At 35.6% G+C, this 14,795-nt stretch overlaps 1 protein-coding gene across 2 annotated transcripts; it reads right to left on the reverse strand.

Annotated features, from left to right (window-relative positions):
• Positions 1-1,037: 1,037 nt before the first annotated feature.
• Positions 1,038-8,660, reverse strand: LOC132299944 (probable methyltransferase PMT2). 2 transcript variants are annotated; one of them, XM_059796838.1, is made up of 7 exons: positions 8,408-8,660; positions 6,796-7,450; positions 6,428-6,638; positions 5,925-6,219; positions 5,317-5,697; positions 2,461-2,538; positions 1,038-1,561 (listed from the first exon to the last, which is right to left on the reverse strand). In XM_059796838.1, the coding sequence occupies exons 2-7, from the start codon at positions 7,441-7,443 to the stop codon at positions 1,330-1,332; spliced, it is 1,845 nt and encodes a 614-aa protein (XP_059652821.1). In that variant the 5' UTR covers positions 7,444-7,450; positions 8,408-8,660; the 3' UTR covers positions 1,038-1,329. The 2 variants fall into 2 exon arrangements, with proteins under 2 accessions (XP_059652821.1, XP_059652822.1); XM_059796839.1 differs by lacking the exon at positions 8,408-8,660 and adding an exon at positions 8,181-8,368.
• Positions 8,661-14,795: the final 6,135 nt, after the last annotated feature.

The following is a 14,795-nucleotide window of genomic DNA, read 5'->3' on the forward strand; positions in this document are numbered from 1 at the left end:
TATGTTGATCTTTTATTAGAATTCTAGTTCATTGTGTGCTTAACATATTCATATGTTGATCTTTAGCTCTCACACTGGCTATGTGCATAACCAAACAGATAATAGTTATCACTGATTGGAGTTGTCACTATATGAGAAATATTCATATGTTGATCTTTTATTAGAATTCTAGTTCATTGTGTGCTTAAAATATTCATATGTTGATCTTTAGCTCTCACACTGGCTATGTGCATAACCAAACAGATTATAGTTATCACTGATTGGAGTTGTCACTATATGAGAATCAGATTGTAGTTTTAACTGATTGCAGCTACCTAGCTTATTTATCAATTAAGTTATTCATGAATGAATGCAAATACTGGATGCGTATGTAAGTTAGGCTACATATATCTAACCCTACAAAGACCGCGCAGTGATAAGAACCTCGTGTACCAGCCCACAGATCGCGCACCGCACAATGACAAGAGCATCTAACCCTACACAGACCACGCAGTGACAAGAGCCTAATGTACTAGCCCTTGTGCATGTAGGTACTTAAGGCCTGTAAATAGTTTTCAACTACCTTGCATACATCTAACCCTATACACCTAACCCTACACAGACCGCGCAATGACGAGAGTCTCGTGTACTAGCCCACAAACCGCGCACCGCACAGTGACGAGAGCATCTAACCCTACACAGACCGCACAGTGACAAGAGCCTCGTGCACTAGCCCTTGTGCATGTAGGTACTTAAGGCCTGTAAATAGTTTTCGAATAGTTCTGCTGTAAATAGTTTTCAACAACAAACCGCACAGTGACAAAAGCCTCGTGTACAAGCCCTTGTGCATGCAGGTACTCGAGGCCTGTAAATAGTTTTCAACTAGTTTTTTTATGCCATCCACCCACTGTCAAAAGCAACCAGCAATCACTGTTGCATACTTGTTGATTTGCTTTAAGTGAGATATACTACTTTGGCTGTGAACAAGAGAGATGATATCATTACTGCATAATTGGAGCAATTATATATATATATGTAACAGACAAAAAGATTTGAGATAGAGGAAAAGAATCTTAACCAATTGAAAAAGGGATCTGAGGAATCTTACTAGCCTTTCAGGGAGCCAGTATTTTTCATGAGCTTGAGCAAATATCATTTATAACTTATACAGAGAACACAAGCTAAATTAATATGAGGTTAAACATATATCAGGGAGTCTCCTCCCTACGGTATACCCCTTTCCCATAAAAAAATGCACACTGGTCAAAAAGAATATGCATGGGCTTGCCTAAGAGGAAGGTGCGTTGCCAGCTTGGAATCGAACCAGGGTTCCGCTTCTTTCTGTAGCTTTCACAGCACTGATGTGCTGTTTTCCCCAGCAACCCAATATTGCTTGACGGCGACCAATATCTTCTCAGAAACAAGGGGACCATCCTCATGATCCCACATTTTAGTATCCCACCTCATCCCACCTACTATCTTCTTGACCTTGATTATCACATCAACATCATCACGGAATATAACTGCACCTTCTGGTCTCAAAATCCGATCCATCTCCAGCAGAATGTCTTCAAAATTACATCTGCATTTATTTGATCAGAATATGGATGAATATTTCATCTGCATTGACTTTAGTAAAACACAAACAAAAAATGGCATAGAATCCAAAATAAAAATTGACAAACTGAAATAAAACAGTTGGATTCGCCAAGTATAATAAGACTAATACACAAGGATACGTGCAACTGATCTAGAAGATCTAATCAATATCCAGTAAGATATTCCAAAGCAATCACATCACATTTTCTTCATGATTCCGCTGAATAATCATGTATTTCAACATTAGGCATCTTGTATCACCACGCATCCACGCTTATAAAGCTTAAATGAGTAAACTTTTAAAGAGCATATCAAGTTCAGCTCATTAAGAGTGTTTTTTTTAGTACATAGTAAACAAGCCAAACTGAAGTCAAATGCAAAAATCCCTAAATGAAAAGTCTAAAAATATAGTTGTTACATAAAGACAGCATAACAAGCAACAAATTAGAATTTAAAGCATGCCTTAATCACCAATATGAACTGGTATAGATAGGATCATCAGATATGGAAATATATTGAATTACACTTTAACCAAAATGGCCAAAAGATTAGGCTTGTATTGAGTGTGCCCCTCCCAACACCGTTGATTAACAAAGACAACACTGGCTTACAACCCCTACTATTGAACACGATCAGTAAGGCATGTGAACAACCATGAGTTGGACCTATATTCATAACTAATAAAAGCTTGAACAGAGCTAGTTGAGCTCAAGTCAGTTGCAAAAATTATAATATTCACCAAACTGTTGTTGTGCCCATGCTGATAAAAAATAATGTGACATATGAAAACAGTAACTGTGACATTAAAAATGAAGGCCAGAACCACCAGAGCCATAAAAATCCATCCAGTAATTCAAGGCACAGCAACTAAAAGATACTTACTTATCCTTGTACAAGTTGAAAACACCATTGGCATGAATAAGGTCATATGTCCTTGGGTATGTGGAGAAAGCTTCACACCTGAACAAGAAAGATACAATAAAATTTCAATTCTGAAGGATTACACAAAGGAGAAGTAGATGAACAACTAACAGTGAATTCCTCAAATAAAAAGGAGGTAAAAAATTTTCCCCAGCCATGCCAGGTCATTTATACTGTGCACGTTGTCATGGAATCAAAGTCGAGGTAAAACCCTTTATTCTTTATAAATAGACTGACTAACAGAAACAAAAATGGAATCTTCTTTTTTAATTTTAATTCCTTTTCTTACACCTTTCCTTTTCTTCTACATGAAGGAGAAGAAATCATGGACGGTCAAACCTAATATTAAACAACTTCATTTTTCATCAAGACTGGTGTGGGCGCCAGACCCCACCTCTCTACATGTCTTGAGGAGAGCAACCCTCATGCACAATCTTGCCTCACCGTGTCCTTCCATGCATAGCAGTCCAAGTGGTGTGTCTGTATCTCGCCACGTGTTGCTTCTCCCAACATGTGCCTTAACTGATTGGCATGCAGAAACATCTTTTCATTGACCTAGGCTGGTGGCAAAAGCAAAGTTATTTCCTACTTGGAGATCCCACTCATTACCTTGAACTATATCTTCCACTAATCTCTTGCCGCAATTATTCAACCGCACACCCTACAAAAGCTACCTTTGGATACCTATGTACCCTGATGCATCTTAGGTTTGCTGTGTCAACTGAACTGTCCAGGGCACTCCTCAAACTCAATGGTCTGACCTCAGGAGTTGCACCAGGGTCTAAAATGGAACTTACAGGTTCTATGACACAACTAAAAGGATTTCTCCAGTTGAATTTTATGTCAGGGTGTTATCTTGGTAAATATTAGAGGGAGAATGATACCATGCATATTATAAGACATGTTCATCACATGATGCGCATGACACCACAGCTGAGGCTATTCTCCTATGATTAACCGATATCTCCATATGGTCATGTTACCCTTGCATGTGCACAGCTAGGTTCAAGTGGTCAACTTTCCTGTATTCCTACAAATAAAAGGGCTGCCTTATCTCGTAGCATCTTTTTAGGACAATTCTAGAGAAATGGAGCACAACAATGACTTTGGAATTCTCGAAGATTTTCTCCATTATTGCCACTCTGTCTCTCTCTCATACACACATACACACAAATATGCTTATATTGCATTCTATCTCATCCTTGCTTTTCATCCTAATCACTCTCCTAAAACCTCCATTATCTGATACCTCCATATCCAATATCCATTACAGACCCAAAAACACACATTTTTAGTTACTAGGGTGGTTTGCTGTAGCCATCTTGTGGGGGGCACTCAAAATAATAGTTGCTTGCAGCAATAAAATTGTGCTACTACTAGTGCTTCGAGCCGTATTGTCAATGATGGACCAAATGGCCCTTCCATTCATCAACTAAAATCTCACAACTTAGCAGTTAGTTCAACACCCAATTTAGCAATCAACTTGAGAACATGGGCAAAATCACACTCGTTTCACAAACAATGTATGCCACGAACCATAGTGTCCTAGTGCCCCCACCCTACCCTACTGCACACCAAACTCGTCCTACAATAATTTTGCATCATAGCTAGGGGAGAGAGTATTTTGTAGTTTTTCAACAATAGTACTAGCATATAGAATAATATTTACAGATTAGCTTCTGAATCAACTAGTGGCCTATGCAATAATTTATACTTATTCTCATAAACCATACGGAAAAACCAGTTCTTGAACATAAAATTTACATGTTCATTCTCAACATTGCAGTAATATTCTCTGAAATATAGTCCAAAATTACTCATCTTTGTGTCAAGCATATCACCCAAAATAATCTCTACCAAAGTTCCCATTTTTTCATCAACATTTATACAGGGTACCTTTCTCTAGTTAATTTAAATTCTCAAATTATTCTTTTAAAATTCTAAAACAAGCCAACATTCATTTATTCTCCAATCCCTTGATTCCTACTTCTGAAATCATAATTCAGAGATTAACAAACTGATTCAAGTTTAACTAATAATTTCTAATTCCTATATCAAATTATTGCCAAAACTCAAACCAATTTCATCACTAATACACTCTGTAACAAGCGAACAAGGTAATTTCAGACCCAAAATTGTAGAATTTAAAATTCTAAACTAGCATTCGATTTTCAACACTTTGCCACTATATTCTACCCTCAATTTCATATTTTTAAAACTTTCAAACTAATCCCAGTATTTACCCAATTAATTCTTGCATTCTGATATTTTATGCCAAACAATTGCAGAACCCATACAACAAATTTGTCACCACGATTTTGAACTTTGAAGTACAATACACCCAAGCATGTGGAACATGCTTAGGATTCAAAACAGAAAGCCCCTTCTATAAGATTCTAAAAGACATCAATTGACTTTTATTTGGGGGAGGGGAGGGGGTTAGCAATAGTACTCATGATCTAGTGATTTCAAAGATCTTAATTGGCCAAATACAATGGCAATATCAGATAGCCCAAAATTATCTGGCATTCTAATTCTATGATGAGTTTATTTAACCAGTGTTCATTTGATCTAATGGTTGTTGGATCCTTTGCATTTGGATGCAATTGAGAAAAAGATTGCTAAAAAATTCCAAAATAGTTGCATATAAAAACGATTGTATAGTGAAAAAAAAAAAAATGGTAATAAAATTTAAACCAAAAAGAGAAAGAACATTTCTATCAAAGTCACACCATATATGCTGAAAATCAAAATGAAAATGATGCTTTAGAGCCGCAACAACTAAAGCACATGGAACAAAAGGTCTAAAAACCATACCAGTCATGATAGATGCCAATCAGTCCTCGCTCATATACAACACCCAGAGTGTTTTTCTCAGCTATTGTGGGCACAACATTCATAACCCAAAGTTTAGGAGACTCGAGTGCTGCAGCAAATCCTCCTAATTCGGCATTCATATCCATAATGTTGCGATACCTTCCTGAGTCAATAATTTCAATAATTTTTCTATAAGCATTTACATGCTTCTTCCATGTTTTGTTGTCCTCCAGGTATGCCTCAATAGAGACTCCCGGAACAGATCCACTAGCAATCCTGGGAGGGACAGCATATAGCCTGTCAGGAAACACCTTCAGTTCTCCGCCAGGAACTCTTTTAGCATCAGGATATGGAGTTACGCATCCTTCCATTTTTTTGTACCTAATAATCACCAAAAAAAGGCACAGAAAATTAGACATGCAACATTCTTTTCCAATTTATATCAGGTACTAAGCAACTAACTCAAACCAGAAGTGCAAAAAACAAGCATACAAGGGCCAAACTGGGGTTTATCATTTGTCAAAAATGGAATGAATCTGGTCAAAGGCACAGCATTAGAAATATAAATCATTATAAGTTCATATAAAATATCAAGTAAAGAGCCGTACCAGACAACATCTGCATCTGCAGGTTTGCATAATGTAGCTTCAAAATTTTCTTGTGTAGCATGACATGCATCGGAATTTTTACTCTTCTGCCATACAGCAATTTCACCCCTCTCAGACTTCTTTTCCCAGCAAAGAAGTTTCGCAATCTCTTCAATCTTTCTCTGTTCTTCCTGGAGTTCCTCCTTGGGACGCTGCCATGCTTGGTGGTTATTCTTCCAATTTATTGGAGGACCTGCAAGCACCCAGTAGCCGCCAGGTCTAAGAACTCTATCAACTTCCTTCATGTACATCCCATCTGCAGAGAAAAATCCAAAAATACAATCACACAAACTGATGCGACAACAATAGAAAATACCAAGACATTAAATCAAAAAGAAAAAGGGTAGGCTAAGTCACGAAGGTAAACGTCTAAAATATGGAAATAAGAATAGAACCATATTCTATTAAAGGTGGCATTCCCCACACTCACAGACACAAAATTTATTGTAATATGTTATTCTCACCATTAGCTCCCCATGAAATTAAGCAACGAGAACAATGAGCCATGTCAAAAGCCCTTGAAGGATATGGCATCTTTATTGTTCCTAGGACCCCAATAACAGCAGGTACACCCCTTTCAAGAGCAAACTGAACTTGTGCTTCATGTGAATCCCTTGGTGCAAATGACATAGCTATAACATTTCTCTTCCAAAGGTACGCACCCCAGCTAGCAACCTACAGAAAATGACACATCATTAAGAGTATTAATCATATGGATTACCCAGAAAAGAAAAGAAAAAAAAAAGTGCCAATTCAATCTGTCAATAGACGAGTTGAACGTGAGGTGGAGAAGATTATAAAATTAGAGAGAAATTTAAAGAGCTCAACATACCCCACAACCAGTGTCCAGGGCAGTTCTGACAGTCCCATTTTGAATTGGTATTACAGAAGCAAGTTGATCAATATATGCATCTGCCCCTTGAGGAAACTGTGTTCCTCCACCTGGGAACCTAAATACGTTACCCTCATATTGAATCCAATTCTGAATAGCCTTCTCAACTGTCAAGCTCTTATATGGTGCATTGGCAAAGGGTACATAATCACGACTCTTTGGCCATCGGAACGGGGTTACATATCCTTTGGGCGCTGGAATAAGGCAATGTAACTTCTCGTCCTCAGGAGCACAATGCCTCTCTCGGTAAATCATATTCTCCCTCGGGAAGGTCATCGCACGGCTTTGGTCTTGGCAGGGCGTGTAATCAGTATAACGAGGGTGGCATGGCTCAAACACTTTAGCTCTTGATTCGGAATCATCAATAACACCGGCTTCACCATTGTGATGGGTATCAAAATTCAGATTTGGAAGGACATTACAATCTGCCCCAGCCTTTGTCATCTCCAGGGCTATACTGTCACCCTTCCCAAACCCGCTTCTTTGCCATGTTCCTAGTAAATAGAAGAAAATGCACAAGCCAGCTACTATAAGGATATATACTGAACTCCTCGTCCTACTATCAGCGGAGTTTATTTTCGATGCCATACCACACCTGAAATAATTTTCATAGTAAAGTTTAATAAATACACAAAGTAAAAGCAAAAGTGAAATGTGAGGCATGCATGTGCAGAACTGTTGTGTGCCTGTGTGTTAGCAACTTAGCACGTAAGCTTAATGTGTCTTCCCACAACATAAAATGAAAGAATCGAACAAAAAACGGATAAAGCATTGAGCAGTTAGGTCGTCTTTCTTTCATTCACCATCCAGCTTGTGAAACCAATTACTAAACTAAAGAACCGGGAAACACACAATGATGATTATGCATATGAAAGTCCTAGGATGCCATGTATTGTACCCAATTACCACTCAAAATGTGAAAAATTAATAACACAAATATAACCCGCTTGAACATGAGATATGGCATGTCTTCTAACATTTAAAGAAACCAAAAATTCAACTACAGCCCATTAAACATGAAACCAGTAAAAGCATTACCAGAACCGCTGAAATATGAATCAAAACTCGGCCCTTTTTGAATGACACATGCATGGTAAAATTTACCACTAAATTACCAAATATATTTGCTTCAAAAATAAGACTATATATATATATATAGGTACGCAAGTGTAATCCAATTTCACTAGTGAAACAATGAAACCGGCTACTAGAAAGCAAACAACGGTTTCAAAAAGCATTTTGAGTTGCGAATGCATGAGTGTATAGCAGCATATCGAACTTCGAAAAAGAATGAACTGGAAACAGCTAATGTAAGCTCGAAATACCCAAACTGAAAATCAAACTGCAAGCATGATCGAATCAATCGACTGAAACATCCAATCACCACCCAACCAGAAGAACACACTACATATATATAGATTCAACAAAGAAAAACTCCGAATTTCATACAAAAATTGCAGAGAAGTTTGCAAATCAAAGTACAATTAGCAAAAAAGATCATATCAAAAAGCAAAAATCAGTGAAAACAAAAAAAGGGTTCAAAATTTCGTACCTAACGCATCAAAACACTGATTGATGGTCTTGAAACTGTGCTTTGACTCTTCTCCGAAAGCGACTAGTAATGGTGGAACAGGGCAAATAACAGCATAGACTCTCAATTGCTTGTAATGGAGCACTTAAAGCTAAAACCCTGACTTTTGTTAATCGAACACAGTCAACAGACGCGTCTCTCTCTAACTTTCTCTCTCTTTAAACGTAGAATATTAATTTTGGGCGACTCCGCTAGGTGCGGAGGTAAAATAGGAAAGAATGGACTTCTTTGATAGGCAGAGATTATATAAGAAAAGAGAATGAGAGAAAATATAAAAAAACAAAGACAACTTTGTTTATTCGGGAAAGAAAGAAGAATGGAAAAAATTCATCCTCCAATAAATGAAAAAAATAATAATAATAATAAAATAAAATAAATAGACTATTATAGAAATTTTAAATTATATTACTTTATTATTTCTATAAATTATAATATTATAAATATTATTCTTTCTGTTTCAAATTAAATGTCACTTTCACAGTTTTTAAATGTGACGTTTGATTTAGGATCGAGAGAGTATTGAATATAATGATAAAAATAATTATAAAAAAAACAATTATTCAACCGAATATTAAAAAAAACAAACACAATCCCTTCCGTAAAATGTCTCTCATTTATTCTTCCTCCTTCACAATTCCTAAAAGTAATTTTTACTTTGAAATAGAGAGAGTATTAAATATAATGATAAAAATAATTAAAAAAATTCTTTTTTTTATTCAAAAGAACCAAAAAAACTAAAAACACACAATTTCCTTCATAAGATGTCTCTCATTTATTCCTCCTATTTCTTCCATCCAAAATTTTTTTTTCTACCAGCATAATAATTATCAAAAGTTGGAAAAAAAGCATAATAATTTGCTACGGGAAACAGGTGTAGCAATTTTTTGTTTTTTTCGAAGAAACAAAGTTAGGCTGAGGATGCTTTTCGGTGATCCGCCTTCAGAGTCGTCAGATGCAATGACTAGGAGACCAGTCTTGCAATCGAACGATACAAATTCAGTGTCTCGTGATAGTGAAAGGTGTGACCCGATCGGATCCAAATAGGGTCCATGTAATGTCTCGTGTGATAGGAACGTGCGACCCGGTCGATCGAAGTAGGCCCATGCAACATTAAAACATGGGAAAGCACTTGTACACGCCAATGAAGATTGAAGGGTTCGGATATGGGTCGGCTAGTAAAATTAATATGGGTCACATTCATGCCAGATATGGGACCCACGTCTATGTACTATGTAGGCCCATTATTTTTGTTTGCTTCCCTCACCATTAATTTCATTACATAAAAGAACGACATTGGCTTGATTTTTACTTTTCTTCTTAATAAATACTTTATATATATATATATATTTTAAAAGGAGAAACCATTATTAGGTTTTTTGGAGTCATGTGATTCGGGATAAATTTCAAACACCACTAACTCAAATAATAATTCGGAGATTAAATAATTTTAGCAAGTTGACACGATGATTTTATTTATATAAAATTTAAATTTCGATAATTTAATTCAAAAGATGAGAATAAATTTATTCGAGTGTAATATATGGTGTTTGCATTAATTTAATTTTTTTTTTCTCGATTGAGTATTAGGAAATAAAGAATAAAAAAAGGTTAAAGACATGATTATGATCCCGCCATAGCCATGGCACTATAATGATTAGAGTTTAGGTTAAAATTTAGAGATTAACATTTTGTGTCCCTACACATCTACTTCATTTATTTTTTAACAACAAATAGCTAGCACAATTACCCTTCAAAGTCAAATATAAGAGAGTATAAAGTTAATTGTAATAGCATCTTTTGAGATGCTTGCGGAGTTTGACGAGAAATTTTAAAGAACAATTATAGGTCCCAAAAAAAAAAATCTTAGGGAAAAAAGAGGTTCATAATTTTTTTTTTTTCTTCTTAATTTTAGTTCAAATTCAACAAAATACGTGAGGCTATATTCGGCTTTATGGAACTGAAATTGGTGTAACTATATATTTTTTTTTTTCAATTTCATGCCTAACAAAATGAATTTCGCAACACGTATTTAAGAAAAAGAAAAAAAAACAATATGATCAGGTTAAATAATAAGGTGGTAGGAATTATTTAAAAGTCATGATAAAATATCTTTATATTTTTGTTTATTATAGTATTTACTAATATAGCACAATATGAAAAAACAATTGCAAAATATTTATATATATCTTCGAGCATTTTTGGTCATGCTCCACATAATTTTTCTTTTTCTTTTTGTTTTTGTTTTTCTTTTTCCTCTCTCCCTTTTTCACATGCTCCACTTAGTTCTAGGACTAGAAATTGAAAATCTAGGAAGATAGGAGAAGTCGAAGAGGTATTTATAGGAAAAAGTTTTTTATTTTTATTTTAATTATCAAATTATAAATGATAATCAAATTATCATTTATTTCTCATTTAGTAAGTAAATATATATCTCTCTATTTGATTTGGTAATTAAAAAAAATATGTTCATTTATCATTGATTTACATCAACCATTAAAATAATGTAAGGTGGATGACTTAAGTATTATCAACTTTTGGAATGGTGATGCACCAACCTGGTCTAGTCAAAACTCAAAAGTCAGTTAAATGCAAAATTATTGAAGGCAAGACCAAAAACTCACGCATTTATTTGTTTGAACTTGAAGACCATTGCATTTGTAGTTATATAGATTATTGCTAATAAATAAATAAATAAAAAGTCAATTAAATGCAAAATTATTGAAGGTAAGAAGTAACACCAAATCGTTTACTTTTGTTGGAATTTGAGGAGCATTGTCTTTGTAGTTGTATAGATTATTAATTATATTTTTCATACATAAAGAATTAAAATTATTATATCTAGCCATTCACTGCAATTTATCAAACTTAAAAATTTTCTTATAAATTTGTTTTGTTCAAGTTTGGTCAAAAGCATGATAGTCAACTTATACATAATTTCTAAATTGTTTGGCCCAAAAAAAAAAAAAAAGTGACAGGAAATCTGAAAGGGTAATTGTGTCATTTAAAAAATAATTATTATTTAATTATAAAATTAATGTTAATATTATTATTTTTTTTAAATTAGAGTACAAATGTAAAAATAATAATAAAATAATTTTTTTAAAAAAAATAAAGTGGCCTCCCAAAACAAAACCAAATTGTGAAATTTCCCAAGGACTTGGGCTTAAAGTTTATGTGATAAATTGTAATGCAACACAAACCTCTGGGGTATTTTTGTGATAAATTGTAATGCAACACAAACCTCTGGGGTATTTTTGTAATTTCACATAAATTACCATAAATCCCCATCACGAGATTTCGGCTTAAATCAACAAAGCCACTCACAAGTTCCGCCCCACATCCTTGGTTCTGACAGTAGGTTAGCATGTTTCTTAATATAAACTAAAAGACCTTTTACTTCAAAACCGATGTGGGATCATGTATCTAATACTATAAGCGCAAATAGGTTTTGAATGCGGCCCTTATAAGAACACCAACAATAGATTGTTCACTGGTGAAATAGAAAGCCTAAATTATTCCAGAGTTGCCACATGTGCAACCAACGGTGGCGGACATCCAACCTAGTGTGGCTTCATCCCAGCTGTCGGCAGAAATCTAACCTGCTTCATCCCCTTATCATCGAGCATCCCAGAAGATATGGAGCAGACCTATTGTGGGTGTCTATATAACTACTAGTCTTCTCAACTAATTTGGTTCATTTTGACCAATGCGCCATCATGGGTTTTTCCTAGTCTATATAACTACTAGTCTTCTCAGCTTTAGGATGGCTAGTAGTGGGCCATGCTCACGTGCTTATTTCAAACTATAGTAGAGTAAGTAGAACGATGCCATCATTATACACACCTTTCTCTACTTGACCCCGAATCCCATTATTTTAAGCAAAATCTTCGAGAAACCTCCAGTTGACATGGTCGCTGCTCTGTTGGGTTTTATTACTTGTAAGTACTTTTCTGACTACGTGTGTGGTTGGGGGTTCAGCACAACGTTTCACTTTTTGCTCCTAAAGATCTTAATCTTATTGAAGATGTGCGTGGTTGGATTTTCCATTGGTGTCAATTGTTCTTAATTGAGTTTTTTTTCTATTTATTTGCAAATACATTATACTGAGCTTAAAATTCAGAAGAGCCTCTTTTGGCTACCATGCTTCAACTCTACTACAACATGCAACTTTCTTGGAGACCAGGTATGTTTTTATCATTCTTTTGGCTACTGGACTTTCACCATGCTTCAACTCTCTTCTTTTTCCATTTTAATCTCATTCACAAACTACATAAACACCCATACCCCCGTTTGCCTCCTTCACACCTTCTTCTACTGCTTATTCTTGTTATTGTTCTTGTTCTTCCCTCCCTGCTCTACATCTTCTTCTTCTTTTAGTAATCAGTATGGACCACCTAACACAACCACAATGTACTAGAGACCAGGTCATTAAAGAAATCAAAATCAAAGAATATTTGTTTCTATTGTGGCTTGGCCATGTTTCTTCATTGATTGTCGTATGTTGTTTGTCATACGGCCTTAGGGTGAACAGGTGTTTGGTCGTTATCCCAAAGGATAAAGGAAGTTCCAGATTCGAATCACCCACGCCCAACCAAGAAAAGAGTGTGAAGATTTTATCTCTATTTGTGCTATGTGTTGTTTATTTCTTCTATTTCAGGGACCTCTGAGAGCATTTTGGATATATATACATGCTCTCCCTGAAATGGTAAGATATTGTATTTGTCAACTTTCACCTTCCTATTTGCCTACGTGTTGGTGATGGCTGATAGCCAACCTTTCTGGTTTATTTTTGTCACGGGCCTGACACTCCACCTTTTAGTATCATTAAAAGTTATCATGCCCCAATAAAACATTGGGTTTACTAAAGAAGTGTATGCTGTCGTTGAAACCATGATATTCAACTATCTCATAAAATATGAGCTCAATGCTATTTTTAGTATGTATATTTGTTTGTGTGATTGGGACCATCGCCAAGGTAATGTTTATTATTGATTTTTAATTTTCCTTTTTTCTTCTTTTCTTTATCTTTGTTTTTTTGTGATTAATTATGTACATTATAGTTCACAAGAAGAGTAAATTACGCCCACTATCGATTCTTTGCAGATAGACTTGTATTTATATAAGTCATTGCAGATAGAATTGCATTAGCGCAAATTGGTTTTGGATGCGGCCCTTATAAGAACACTAACAATAGGTTGTTCACTGATGAAATGGAAGCCTGAATTATTTCAGAGTTTCCACTTGTGTAACCAACGGCGGCAGAGATCCAACCTAGTGTAGCTTCATCCCAGTTGTCGGCAGAGATCTAACCCGCTTCATTCCTTTATCATCCAGCATCCCAAAAGATGTGGAGTAGACCTGTTGTGGGTGTCTATATAACTACTAGTCTTCTCAACTAATTTGGTTCACTTTGATCAATGCGTCATCATGGGTTTTTCCTAGTCTATATAACTATTAGTCTTCTCAGCTTTAGGATGGCTGGTAGTGGGCCATGCTTACGTACTTATTTTAAACTATAGTAGAGAGTAAGTGGAACGATGCCATCATTATACACACCTTTCTCTACTTGACACCGAATCCCATTCTTTTAAGCAAAATCTTCCAGAAACCTCCAGTTGACATGGTCGCTGTTCTGTTTTATTCGTCATTACAAATAGTCTAATTATATATTTATATGTACTAGAAATATGCACGTACATTGCACGTGCATGAAATTATCAGTCCCTAGGTTTTATTACTTTTAAATACTTTTCTGACCACGTGTGTGGTTGGGGGTTCAGCACGACATTTCATTCCCATGCTCCCAAAGATCTTAATCTTCTTGGAGCTGTGCGTGGTTGGATTTTTCATTGGTGTCAATTGTTCCTGACTGAGTTTTTTTCCATTTATTTGCAAATACATCATTCTGAGCTTAAAATTCAAAAGAGCTTTTTTTGGCTACTATGCTTCGCCTCTGCTACAGCGTGCAGGTTTCTTGGAGACCAAGTATGTTCTTATCATTCTTTTGGCTACTGGACTTTCATCATGCTTCAACTCTCTTCTTTTTCTATTTTAATCTCATTCACAAAGTACATAAACACCCATACCCCATTTTGCCTCCCCTACCCTTTCTTCTGCTGCTTGTTCTTGTTCTTGTTCTTCTTCCCTCCCTGCTCCACATCTTCTTCTTCTTCTAGTAATCAATATGGACCACCCAACACAACCACAACGTACTAGAGACCAGGTCATTAAAGAAATCAAAATCAAAGAATATTTGTACCTATTGTGCCTTGGCCTTTATGTTTCTTCATTTATTATCGTATGTTCCTTATCATACGGCCTTACGGTGAATAGGTATTTGGTTCTTGTC

The sequence above is a fragment of the Cornus florida genome, unplaced genomic scaffold (genome assembly GCF_030987335.1).
Source record: "Cornus florida cultivar Cherokee Brave unplaced genomic scaffold, ASM3098733v1 CherokeeBrave_3.0.0_Hap2_Chr03, whole genome shotgun sequence".
NCBI classification, from domain to species: Eukaryota; Viridiplantae; Streptophyta; class Magnoliopsida; order Cornales; family Cornaceae; genus Cornus; species Cornus florida.